Source organism: Panthera pardus, unplaced genomic scaffold (assembly GCF_024362965.1).
Source record: "Panthera pardus isolate Hobbes unplaced genomic scaffold, ASM2436296v1 HiC_scaffold_2, whole genome shotgun sequence".
NCBI lineage: Eukaryota > Metazoa > Chordata > Mammalia > Carnivora > Felidae > Panthera > Panthera pardus.
Window position 1 is genome coordinate 144,570,074 of NW_026526765.1, and position 13,027 is coordinate 144,583,100.

At 42.5% G+C, this 13,027-nt stretch overlaps 1 protein-coding gene across 1 annotated transcript in view; it reads left to right on the forward strand.

The window, feature by feature from the left end:
* The first annotated feature begins 235 nt into the window (after positions 1-235).
* LOC109278992 (uncharacterized) overlaps positions 236-13,027 on the forward strand; it is a 45,654-nt gene continuing 32,862 nt past the window's right edge. Inside the window, exons 1-3 of the mRNA XM_053907681.1 lie at positions 236-770; positions 5,892-6,137; positions 10,055-10,287. Coding sequence (XP_053763656.1) covers positions 579-770; positions 5,892-6,137; positions 10,055-10,287 — 671 coding nt within the window. The 5' untranslated portion in view covers positions 236-578. The remainder of the gene's footprint in view (positions 771-5,891; positions 6,138-10,054; positions 10,288-13,027) is intronic.

Consider the following 13,027-nt stretch of genomic DNA (forward strand, 5'->3'; position numbering starts at 1 on the left):
CCCCCACCCCCAGCGATCAGTTCTCACAAGAACAAGAAAAACTGTAGTTTATGCTCGCTGAGCTGTACCAGCCGGCCACAAGCCCTATCTAGACACCGGCTGGACACACCCTTTTTTCTGGGCCCGCCCTGCCACGCTCATTACGCTGGCCCCGCCCCTCGCCTCTGGCGCCGACGGAGACCACGCACACGTCTCGCGAGCTTCCACGTACACACTCCAAGGCCTCTCCCCACTGCCCGGGCCGAGCACATCCGGGTTGCTGGAGCAGGTGCCTCAGGCCCCGCCCCCTTTTGCCAGGCGCGAGCCCCACTTCCGGCCATCTCAGGCCTTTTCCGCCAGTGCTGTGCCGGCTTTATCTCTGCTCTGTAGGTCGTTCCCGGCCCCAGGCCCCGGTCTCTCGCGCCCTTCCCTCGCTCTCAGCGGCTCGTCGCTCATTGCGAATCTCTCCGTGGCCCGGAGCGACTCCCGTGCGTCTTCGCGGGCGGCCCGGACTGAGGCCTGCCGCTCGTGGTGAGTCCGCGCAGACGTGACCCCGAGTCTCCCCGCAGCTCGGTTGAGGCCGCCTCCGTCGCCTCGGGATGCCGGGGCCGGGGTCCGCGCAGCGCTGGGCGGCCGCCGCGGGCCGTTGGAGCTGCAGGCTGCTCGCGCTGCTGCTGCTGGTGCCGGGGCCCGGCGGCGCCTCCGAGATCACCTTCGAGCTGCCGGACAATGCCAAGCAGTGTTTCTACGAGGACATCACGCAGGGCACCAAGTGCACCCTCGAGTTCCAGGTACGACGAGCTCTGAAAGTCCAGGGGCCCCAGCTCACGGTTCCAGGGTCGGGGCTGCATCCTGCTTGGTGACTCGTTCCTGTCTGGGTTTCTCCACTCTTGGGCTGAGTCAAGAATCACCTCTAGGTAGCTGATGCAGGGCATTTGCCTTTCCTGTTATACATCTTGGGCGAGAGCCATTTTAGACGAAATATGAAGATACAGGAGTTCCAGAAATGGTTCCTGTGACTTTTCCTTCTATGCTCCAAAATGTTCTTCGTTTTAAGGCCTATTGAACTTTCCCCCTTAAAGCACTTCTTTTAAAAAGAACTTCTTCCTGTTGTATAGTGCTCAGTGACCGGTCCCCTGCTCTCTGATTGACACCTCCACTTGAATCAGTTTTGAAGTCCTGCCAATATCTAATTCCGTTGTTTTTCAGTTTTTCCATTGATGTTAGGACTTTTGGTTAATGCTGTCCCTGTCACAGGAAGAGCTCCTTTCGAGGCTAGAAGACCATCTGCCAAAGGCATTGAACGAATAGCTGTGATAAATGAGAGGACCCTTTTCATCTTTGGGATTTTAATAGGAAAGAAACTTTATTTAACAGAATGTACTTTCTTAAGTTTGCTACAACAATCTTTATTTCTTTTCTTTTTTTTTTTTACTTTATTTATTTATTTTGACAGAAAGAGGGGGAGAAAGCAGATGTGTGGGGGGAGGGGCAGAGAGAGAGACTCCCAAGCAGGCTCCATGTGGTCAGCACAGAACCCGACGTGGGGCTCAGTCCCACCAGCCATGAAATCATGACCTGAGCAGAAATCAAGGGTCGGACCTTAATCAACTGAGCTACCCAGGCACCCCAACAGTCTTTATTTCTGTTTTGTTGGTAGACTCATTTAACTTATTTGAGCAGCTGTTGAGTGCTAGGTGCTGGTGATAGGAAGTGGTACAAATAGATTGTTTCGCCACCATCATTCTCGATTCCTTCTGCATCCAACCCTTTTCTTAATTAGTACCTGCTCATTCATCAAAACTACCTTAAGAGCAGAAAATCTGGGTGTCTCAGTCGGTTGAGTGTCTGTCTGACTCTTGATCTCGGCTCCAGTCGTGATCTTACGGTTCGTGAGTTCAAGCCCCCTTATCAGGCTCCTCACTGACAGTGCAGGGCCTGCTGTGGATTCTGTGTCTCACTCTTTCTGCTTCTCTCCTGCTTCCGCTCTCAAAATAAAGAAATAATTTTTTTTAAAAAGGCAGAAAATAGAGGATAAACGGTCTAATCTTTGGGATCTATGAGAGCTTCCTTTAGGAAGTGATTTTAGGCTGAACTGTAAAGGATTAGTTGTACATACTTTGGTAAGGGGAGTGGTGAGGGAATAGAATAGCCTTTGCAAAAGTGTTAAGAGTGGCTGGGAATTTGAGGTCTATCATGAGATCCAATGTACTTGGGAATAAGGAGCCAGAGGAAGAGAGGTCAGGGGTGAGACCATGTGCCTTGCTGGCCTAGTTAAGGATTTTAGTTTTTTCTCAGAGTATGGGAAAGCCATCAGAGCGTTGTGAGCAGTGCAGTGATATGATTCACGCAGTTTTGGTAACTGTATGTTCACTTGTGCAGGTAGAGAAAGTATTAGGGTGTTGGAGAGATGGCTGTAGGAGACTATTATAGTGGTCCAGGCTTCAAGGGTGGTAGCTGTAGAGGAGGAGACAAATGAAAGGATTGGAGAGAAGCCAGTAGGTGAAATCAACAGGACTTGATGATGTTTTGGCTACCGCGAGTAAGGGAAGGGAGGCTAAGGATCACCCTTTGGTTTGTTTAACCTTATGGGTTAGAACGAGGGGACTGAAAAGAAGATAGCAGGAATCGTAATATAAAAATGTCTGTGTATTTCAGGTATCAGCGTCAGACACCGTGCTTGGTGCCGAGAATACCACCACTACTGTTATGGGCTGTTACATCTGTTAGGTAGCAGACAGCACGCCAAGCATTTCAGGCGTGTTACTTAATTCTCAGGACACCTCCATAGGAAATGGGTAGAGTCTTACTTCTTCCTTACTTAGGAAGCTAAGGCTTTGAAAGCTTTAAGCCCAAGGTCACAAAACGTAGCACGTGGCAGAATGAGTATGCAGTTCCAGGTTAAGTCCTTAACTCCTATACACTACCTCCCAAAGGTCAGTGAGACTGACCTTGACCTCAGGGAGCTTACATGGATACATGCAGTCATGCAGTGTTAAATGCAACAGTGAAGGTACACACTAGGTACAGTGCTGGGCAGAAGGAGAGGGCTCATCCAGGGAAATGTCACCGAGGGGCTGATGTTTGAATTGTGTCTAGGAGAAAGAGGAGCTACTCTACAAGATGGCATAGGGGAGAGGACATCCTAGGCAGGTAGATTGTGTTTGTGAGACTCAGTTCCTGAAATTAGCTTGAGCCCACACTGAAGTACAGTGAGTAATAGTGTTGCTTTGTAACTGTGGGTCCAAGGGCTTCAGGGGTGATTTGTCCCAGTTTGTCAGCATTGTTTGTTGGTAATAGTGAGATTGATGATTTGTACCTGATCTTGGTGAGATATCCCCCAGCCCCCCAAAAGGCTGTGCTGTTGAGACTGGTAATATAGCAGGGATGTGCCTGTGTGACCAGTGACAGGCCTCTTCTTGGGACTCACTGGTTGCAAGGTGTTCCTTGCACACTTGTGTGGTTCCTAGTCGAGAGTCTTTGTTTGGCTACAGTCCTCACAGAGGGAGGACAAAGGAGCCCATGCCTCACCTCCCCGACCCCCTTCTGGTGGACACTTTGACTGTGATGTTTTATATTACGTTGTTTCCCTGTAATAAGCCGTAGATCTGTAAGTATCGTCGTTTTGGGTCCTGTGATTGGTGAGCAAACAGGACCTGTTTAGCTCACCACTGTTTGAGCAGATGTAAAACAAAGATCTGTTCAGAGAACTTCTGGCAGTCTGCTATTTTTGGAACACAGAGAAAGGGTTGTTGAGGCCACCTTGAGACACAGAGGAGTGGTATGGCACTGTTAACAGGTTGGGATTTTTCTGAATTTATCACAAGGTTTTAAGCGAACGGGTGATGGGGAGGCCAGGAGACGTGGGAGGGGCGACTCTACTGGCATCTGGTGAACGGAAACCAGAGATGGTTGTAAACATGCCGCGGTGCCCGGGGCAACGCAACCCCCTGCCACAAACAATTATCCGTCCCTAAACCAACTGGGACTGAGAACCCCTGGGTTTTGAGGGAAGAGAGATTGGGTTACGGGAAGACCTTTTAGGACGTTGTGGCTTCAGTCCTGTCTAGACTCTGGATTAGGAGTGGAAGAGGCCGGATGAATTTGAGGGAGGCAGCAACGTCAAGAAATTTGTGTGACTAACCGGGCAAGTAGGGAGACTTCGTTTGGGATGATTCCCAGTTTCTACATTACGTGACCGGACAGATTCTAAAGGGGTATTTTTTATCTGAAATAAGATGATTTGTTTGGAAGTTTGCTGGAGGAAGAGTGGCATGGTGATCTGTTCTGGTCCTGTTCAGTTTTGTTGTATTTGACCATTCACAGCACAACGGCCAAGTACGAATAATCAGGTACATAAAAATGAAGTCATGACTTTCACCTGGAGGAAAAGTTGTTGACATTGGAGAGGCAGTAAATGCCCAGTTGATAAGACACTTTTTAAGTTGAAACATCGTACCTGTATGTTAATATTTACATATTAACAGTTTCCTTAGCAGTTTCCTCAGTACATAGTTATATTTCATTTATTTGTTAAAGTGATCTTGTAACATAGTTCAGTTATTCATCGTATTTTCTAAGTGACAAAAGGTCACATTAGCAGCTGATCCTTCTTTGAAGTGCGAGGTTTGATCTCTGTTCTGCAGATCTCGAATGGCAACATCGTGCTCACCGGGAGCGTTCACACTTGAAAGTACAGGCTTGTGCCACCTGCTCTCATGGGGGTTGGGAACGCTCAAACCTGCGTCTCTTCTTCCTCACTTCTTTCCCATTCTTTCAGCCTGCACCCTTTGTTTCTTACATCCCCCCTCCCTCTTTCTTCCTACTTAATTCTTTGTCCTCTAAGGAGGCCTTTCTCCTCTTTAATCCTTTTCTCCTTTTCCTCTCTCATTATGCTTGTCTACTTACCTCAGGAAGAACCTCCCTCCCCTTCATTTGTACGACCCAAATGGGCCTTTAAATTGTAACTGATGAAGCACAAGCCCTTGAAAATAACTCCAAAGTCCTCTTCAGAACTTTTCATTTACCCCCCCTGGCTTTCCTTTCAAATATGTTTGCCCTTTAATACAGGCTTCCAGATAAGCAAAAGATTTGTTTGCTTTTGTTTTGTTTTTGCTTTAATCACAAGTGTATAAACAGGATAGTTTAATCATTGATATTTCTCTGGGAAACAAATATGTAAAATGAGGCTATACTGTTAGAATCAATAGCCCAAGGGTCTGTTCAGTCCATAATGCTGTTCAAAACAAAAGGTGTATCAAATTCCATATAACCGATGTAGAGAAGCACTTAAGAAACAAACCTAAATTTGGCATTAAAGTGAATTTAAGTTCTATAATAGATATATGCTTGGGGTGTTACGCTAAGGACTGGTCTGCTTTCCTCCTGCACTACGCTATCTGTGTGTGTGCTTGGATGGTGCACATAGGAAATGAGGGGAGAAAATTTAGGGAAGGAAAATACTACATGGCAGTGAGCTTAAGGGTCAAGAGTGTGACTTTGGGGTTCAGATTCTGTCTCTGCCTTTTACTAGATGAGCAATCTTGGGTAGGTTGCTTATCTTAACTCAGTTTCTCAGTTTGTCAAATGGAGGGCAGAAACCCTCTCTTGTAGGTTTGTTGGGAGATTCAAGTGATTTAAGAGACCTGCATTAATTAGAATGGTTATTTGGCTGGTTAGGTAGTTTCTCTGTCCCATCATGGGGAAATTTGTCCAGTGTCTGTAAAGCTTTGGTTGAACTGAAATCTGCCTCCCAAATTCCATCCACTGCTGGAAATTAAAAAATGTGAAATTGCCCTTGATAGTAAAAGTCCACTCCCAGGAGTCTTATCCTTTTAACAGGAAGTCTGGTTGCTTTGTCAGACTTGTGAGTTGCAGTGATATCTTTCTTCCCTTTTTCTCTGTCTTCATAGGTGATTACTGGTGGACACTATGATGTAGACTGTCGATTAGAAGATCCTGATGGTAACGTGTTATACAAAGAGATGAAGAAACAGTATGATAGTTTTACCTTCACCGCCTCCAAAAACGGGACATACAAGTTTTGTTTCAGCAATGAATTTTCCACGTTCACACACAAAACCGTGTATTTTGATTTTCAAGTTGGAGAAGACCCGCCTTTGTTTCCTAGTGAGAACCGAGTCAGTGCCCTTACCCAGGTAAATGAAAAGCAACAGAATGGTGTGTTGAGACGGAGGGAAAGCATAATTTCACACGCATTCACCCACTGATGAACACAGAGTTTGAGACTTTCACACAGTCTTTCAGATCCATCTTAATTCTTATAGTAGATTAGACATTTCAGAGAACTTCAGACATTTTTGGTGGAGACCACTGTGAAAGGATTTTATGAACTTTGAAGTGTAAGGAGGAGGATCCCTTCAGTGGGAAAGGAAATTTAGGAAGACTGGACAGTGCTCCAGCATTCAGAAGCATTTTTTGTGGTTCATGAGGAATATGGCTTCCATAACCCGGCAGGTTGGTATAACTGGAAACAAAATGATGCCTTCGTTAATCTATAATCAATATGCCACCTGGTAGTGTTCTCCCAGTGTTTAGTGTTCATTCAGGCTGCTCTTAGAATGTTTGCTAGAACTTAGGGCAAAATATTAAAGGTCAGTGGTAAGCCATCTAACAAAAATAGTTAAGGAAGGCAGGTTGGACTTTATGTTGAAGAAGAGCTTAACAAGAGAAAGAGAAGGAAAGAGATTTAAAGTCTGTGAACAGATGCGGCTCAGGTGGTGAGAAGGGCCATTTTCGTTCCAGCTTAAACAGAATGTGAGCTTAGATCTTATCTAAAAGGTACTCAATTAGGTATCCGAAGGAATTATTTGTTAATTCTACTTGTTAAGCCCTTAAAGTGGTATTTCATTGTTCCCAGGTTCTAGTTAGGTTGTTGGCCCAAGTCATGTGGTGACAGAAGCCATTTTTATTTGTCACTTATTATTTTTTAAATTTTTTAAAATGTTTATTTATTTTTAATGTATATTTATTTTATCTTTATTTTTTAGTATAATTTATTGTGAAATTGGCTAACATACAGTGTGTAAAGAGTGCTCTTGGTTTTTGGGGTAGATTCCCGTGATTCCTCACTTACATACAACACCCAGTGCTGATGCCAACAAGTGCCCTCCTCTCCTCAATAATAACGTACAGGAGCCTTAACTCGTAGTCTTACTGTGAGCATTAACAGGATGCATTCATACACTCTTACTTTTAGAAGTGTTCTCTTATTTTACCATGCCGTGTGAATGGCGCTTTGCTTTGTAAAAAGGTTTTTCTCTGGGGCCCTTGTTTGTAACATAAGCTTCATGAATTCTAATTTGTATAAGGTAGCTTGCTCTACAAGCCAGATAGATAAATATAACACGTGAGTAGTAATAAAGCAGTTAATAGCTGTTAATCTCCTTTATTTGTATCACATTTTTTATCTTAATCTTATTTTTCTACTTTTGAAAAGCTAATGAGTCCCTCATACCTCCTACGGTTGGTGACACTCACAACGCAGTTGTTCACATCTTAGAATAGAAAAATGTACCAGCTGGTAAATGCAGAATAAGTTACCGAGTTGTAGTAAATCACCATTTTTCACCTATTAGTAAAATGATGGATCTGGAGTAGACAGTGTTACCAGTCACTGCTAAAGCCACTAGGTGGAAAACTGGGGGGGAATTGTACCATGGCTAGATCACACTGATAGCACCAAATCTAATGGCCATTTCCAGATGAAGAGGTAACTGGGCATTGTGTGTCTTCTGATAATATGTGTTAATGAAGTGCACAACATTGGAAGTTAGAAGGAAGTTGGAAATGCTGCAGGACAGAGAACCCAGTTTCTTCAAGTGGGAAGGGAAGACAGGAAGAGAACCAACAGATTGAAGAACCCTTGAAGGACACATCAGCCAGATGATTGGGGTCGAAGCTGTTTGGATTCTGATTTGGAAACAACTTTCGAGATATTTAGGGAAATTTGAATACCGAGTTTATATTGAAAACTCTAAGGAACTATTTTTCAATTGTTTTACGTGTGCTAATGTTACCAGGGTTGTAGCTTTTAGTGTAGTGTTGCCTTGCAGAAATGAATATAAAGTATAAAAGTATAGTTAAAATGATAACAGCTAAGGGATTTGCCTCAAATTAATTGGAGTGGGGAGAAAAATAGGTGAGGAATACGTACATATTGGTGAAGCAAGATTAGCCACATGTTAATGATTGACCTGGGGGCTCACTGTACCATGTTCTTTGGAATATGAACTTTTTGAACATGGACTTAAATCTGAACACTTCTCCTTATTAGAAGAGGTAGGGAAAAAAGGGAAACCTCTCAAAAATTATACGAATCCGTGCAGTTAGTCCCTTTATTTCTGTGATGTTCTTTCATCCAGCGCTTCTTAACCCTTACTCCGTGTCAGACTTCCAGGAATCCTTAAACATTCTGAATTTGTGTCAGATCCTCGCTTTTGTGCACGCTTCCCAGGATTAGCCTCCGTCCTGCTTTGAGAACGCCTGAGAAGGAGCGAGAGTCTAGAAGTGCCTCCGGAGCCTCCTACCACAGATCAGAACACGTGATTTTTCATTTTAGGACCGTTTTGCTAATCTTTGATTCTTAGGGCTCTCGACAAAACAGGAACAGGAAAAACGTTTGAGTGTCCATCTAACAGGTACATGCAGTTTGTGGACCACGTAATTTCTCGTACTTCGTGGACCACGTAATTTCTCCTACTTTGTAGAAGCACCTTTAATGGAATATTTTTATAAGTGATTTCTTTCATCTTACTTTGGCAAAAACTTTATTAAATGTTTGAATTCTTTTCTAGTTCTCTATTCCTTCACAAAAAGTAAGACCGGAAAAAAGAAATCCCAGAATCTTTTGAGAGATTCTGTGGATTTATTAGTGAAAGGAGGGAAGAAGTTATACAAGTCGTAAACACTGTAGTAGAGAGGAGCCCAAATAACTTTGTGACATGGGGGTATTCTAGTGACTGAGTTAGCTTGACAGTTTTGGGGTCTAAAGGAGAGAGAGGAGCAGAAAGGAAAATGAGAAGGTTGCTAAGATAAACTTCATTTATTGGAGAATTTTCCAGAATACAGGAAAGTAGTAATGTTCGCCATCTTCCTCCCTCTGCTTCCCATACTCCGTGGCCCTCATCACTGTCCTATTATCATAAAGACATTTTTCCTTTGTGTGGCTGTGCACAGTATATATCAACAGTTCCTTCCTTAGCGATAAGGGCGAGAAAACCCTCAGATTGTTTGTAACATTCTTAATACATGGTTTGTGATGTAGAATAAGTATAATAATAACGCAGGTATTTCATCACTAGGATTAAGTTTTCAGCAGTAGAAAAATATTAAACTCTGCTGTACAAACAAAAAATTTAGACACTTACCCTTTCTCAAAGCAGATAGTGTGATGAATGTATAGAAAGGTAAGGTGTCATCAGATGAAGGCTGGCAAATGGATTACACAGTGAAACTGAAACTTCCTCCCACTGAGAACGTATGTGTTGGTTGACTGGCAGGAGGGAGGACACATGTTCAGCAAATTGATAAATTAAAGAAGACACTGACGCCCTGACCTATCACTTTCAGACTCAACTGCTTTTAAGATGGTTAACTTTGTCTGGTGCTTGGTTTATTTTTGTATCTATTTGGACTTTGTACTCATTATTGATCAAATTTTCTGCCCTGCCATTCTCTGCCTCCTAATTCATCCTCCTGGGGGAGCCTGAACTTGAAACTCTGTAACCACCCACTGTCACTGATAAGTATTTCTGCTGCTGTCAGCTTAGCATTCTGTCTAGCACATGGCAGGTACCACCGCTGTGACTTTCCAATTTGGGGCAAGCCGCTGCCTCACCAAATCTCCGGCCTCACCAGTTGTCCTAGTGGGGATGAAGGGAAGGGCCGGTTGCATTGCCGGAACCAGTGGCGTAAATGAGCGGGTGAGTGAGTGAGTGCCAGTTCAGTGGTGTGTTAGATCAGATGAGGAATTGAGATCTAACTGGAAGATGAATATATTAGATGGATAGGGCAAAAAGTGTCCCACCTACTAACTGCACCTATCTCTCTTTAGATGGAATCTGCCTGTGTTTCAATTCATGAAGCTCTAAAGTCTGTCATCGACTATCAGACTCATTTCCGCTTGAGAGAAGCCCAAGGCCGAAGCCGAGCAGAAGATCTAAATACAAGAGTGGCCTATTGGTCAGTAGGAGAAGCCCTCATTCTTCTGGTGGTTAGCATAGGGCAGGTATTTCTTCTGAAAAGCTTTTTCTCAGATAAAAGAACCACCACAACTCGTGTTGGATCGTAACTACGTTTTGAGAATTGCTGCACCATTGCCACCATTAATATTGCTGTCCTCTGGTTAATTTTAGGTACCGAAGAACTTACTATTGGCAACATTTTTAAACCTTACTCATACACTTGTTGGGGGGGATTTACAGCACATATCCCCAAACTGTGGAAAGGACACCTTTTTTAATTTGTAAAGGTAGACAAAACTTCGGAACTTATTTTGGGCTATTCATGTTCAATATTCAGCACCAATGATCTTTTCTTGGTTGTTTATATCTTCGCATACTAAACTTTGGTATTTTGATTCCTTTTAGCCATTTAAAAGTACTTTTCTTATAGGTAGTGGATATTTTAAAAACCTTCCATTTAATGTCTGTGTGTTGTGGAGGAAGAAAATTGCCTTTTAATTGTTTATAGTAAAGTTTTGTTTTCCAGAAAACCAAATGTGATTCACTGTACCAGGCCCTAGTCTGCACTGTTTAATTTGAGCGTGGGGGGAGCCACCCTGGAAATGTTAGTTAATATTGATATAATTTTAAATCGATGGATCATGGTATAATTTATTTCTTACTAGCTTGGAAACTGTCAGTCTTTTGTTTTTTGTCTCCATTCTGTGATTTTTAAGCCGATATGTTCTTTTTTCCATGAAGACGTTCTCACCACAGAGAAAAAAGTAGGTTTCAGCAACGTAACAGCATTTATACAGGCCTTAAAAATCAGTCTGTTAAAACAAGTAGAATAATTACAGAATAACTTAAGATCCTACATCGGGAGGCAAATGAAATGAGAAAAGTTTTAGTGAGTTGTCTGCGCATATTACATTTTCAGTGCTTTTACAGAGAAAAAAGTTCATCTGTTTTACTTTAACATTTTGATGGGCTGGTTCTTGCCCTAATGTGGCTTCACTGTCTGAGTCATTCCCGGCTTAAATTGACCGCTGTAATATTCATATTGTAAAAGTGCCATATCCTGAGGGGGGTGCTGCACTGGGAAGTTGGTTTCTTTGGATTTTATCCTTTCTTTTTTGTGTGTGTTTTGGTTTTTGTTTGTTTTTTGTCTTGCACATGTAATTTGTACATTTCTGGTCAGTGACCCGAAGATGATCTAAAACTTCAGAATGCGGTGTGTTTCTTATTTGATAATCTTCATCAATTGTACTGCATTTAATGAATATTAAACAGTGCATATCCTGTACGCTATAGGGTTTAGACTGTGTTTGTATTTTATAACTTGTATAGACCGAGCTGATTGAAATAAGATTTTGTTCAGGTGTTCCAGAATAGAATACAAAACACATGCAAAACTCTGTAGGTGTTTCAAGCTTTTCTGCTGTTAAAAAAAAAAAAAAAGAATTGCAGCTGCTTTTTGCCGTGCCTCCCTCCCCCACCCCAGAGTGAGCAGTGCTGAACAAGACTGTCCCGTAGAATGCTAATGGGATGGCAGTTCTAGTCACTTAACCACTGTGGACTAGAAGTTAACTCAGTGCAAAGCTATCTTTAAATGTCTTCAAAAAGTAGAACCGGCTGTGCACGTAAGAGCAAAACAAATTCAAAGGTGTTGCGCTTGCTCATTTCAGATGCTACAGTGCAGTGAGGGATGAACACGTTTCTACCCCTTTCATTCTCAAATCCTCGAAGACCAAATAGCTACTCTTTAAGCTATTCAGCAGCAGACTAGGAACTGAAGTTGACCATTTTGCAGGTTTATCTCTGGGTTTTTGTATCGGGATTGTCCTGCAGCTTTTATAAGTGTCCCTGTATATTTAGATTTGAAACACTAGCGTTAACGTGATTGATCCGCACGGGTGTACGTTATATGTCCTTCTCCGCTCGCCTGTCTGCTCTGTTGTGTTCCGATACCTTCCACCATAATTAATCCCCGTCAGGCAGCATCAGTGCACCTGGTTTGGCTTAGGTAATGCGGTCATTCAGTCTGCGCCTCCCAGAACTACACGATACTAGACGATTACTACAAATAACTTCTGATGAAACTATCGAGCTGTCTTGAAATTTTTGAAGTCACCGTTGTTTCCTGTTGTAGAAAATAGTACAGGCTTAGTCGACACTCTCTGTAACTGGTTCAAGTTTGACAGCTGTCTATTCTCAACTGGGTATGTATATTGAAATCAGAAAATACCGATCTATCCAGACCTAAATGTTTAAGAACTTTTTTTTCTTCCTCCTGCTGTATAATTTGTAGCTCCTCTTGTTTCTTTAATCCTTTTGTAACTTGTTGGAAGAGTTTGAATTTCCCAAATATTTATGTTTAGACATATGGCTCAGAATATATATTTAACATCCTTAGCTGTATATATTTTTAAAGTAAAATAAATAATGGAAAGGGCCTTGATATACAGGTTTATTACCAAAATATCAACTGTGTGAAGATCCATTTTAAGATACTACTTTGCTAATTAATCTAAACATGGTTTTTTCTATTAAAGACACAAACGGTTTGTGGTTCACAGCTCTCATCCTGGTTTGATGATAATCAACTTTGAAAACACAGTGGACCGAGGAGCGGTTTTGTTCTTTGGAAGGTTTCATTTAAATCTCTGTACATCCATTTTTGCTTCAGTTTGTGTAACATTTATAGTTCTATAGGACAAAGCAGACCCTATGACTATTGTTTTCAGAAGTTAATATATAAATAATTCAAAGGGGGTTTTCATTTACTTTTGAAAAGAAAAATTTCTCTAAACACGTGTGGGTCCTGCAGGATTGCACCAATCAATTCTTGTAGAATAAAAAAA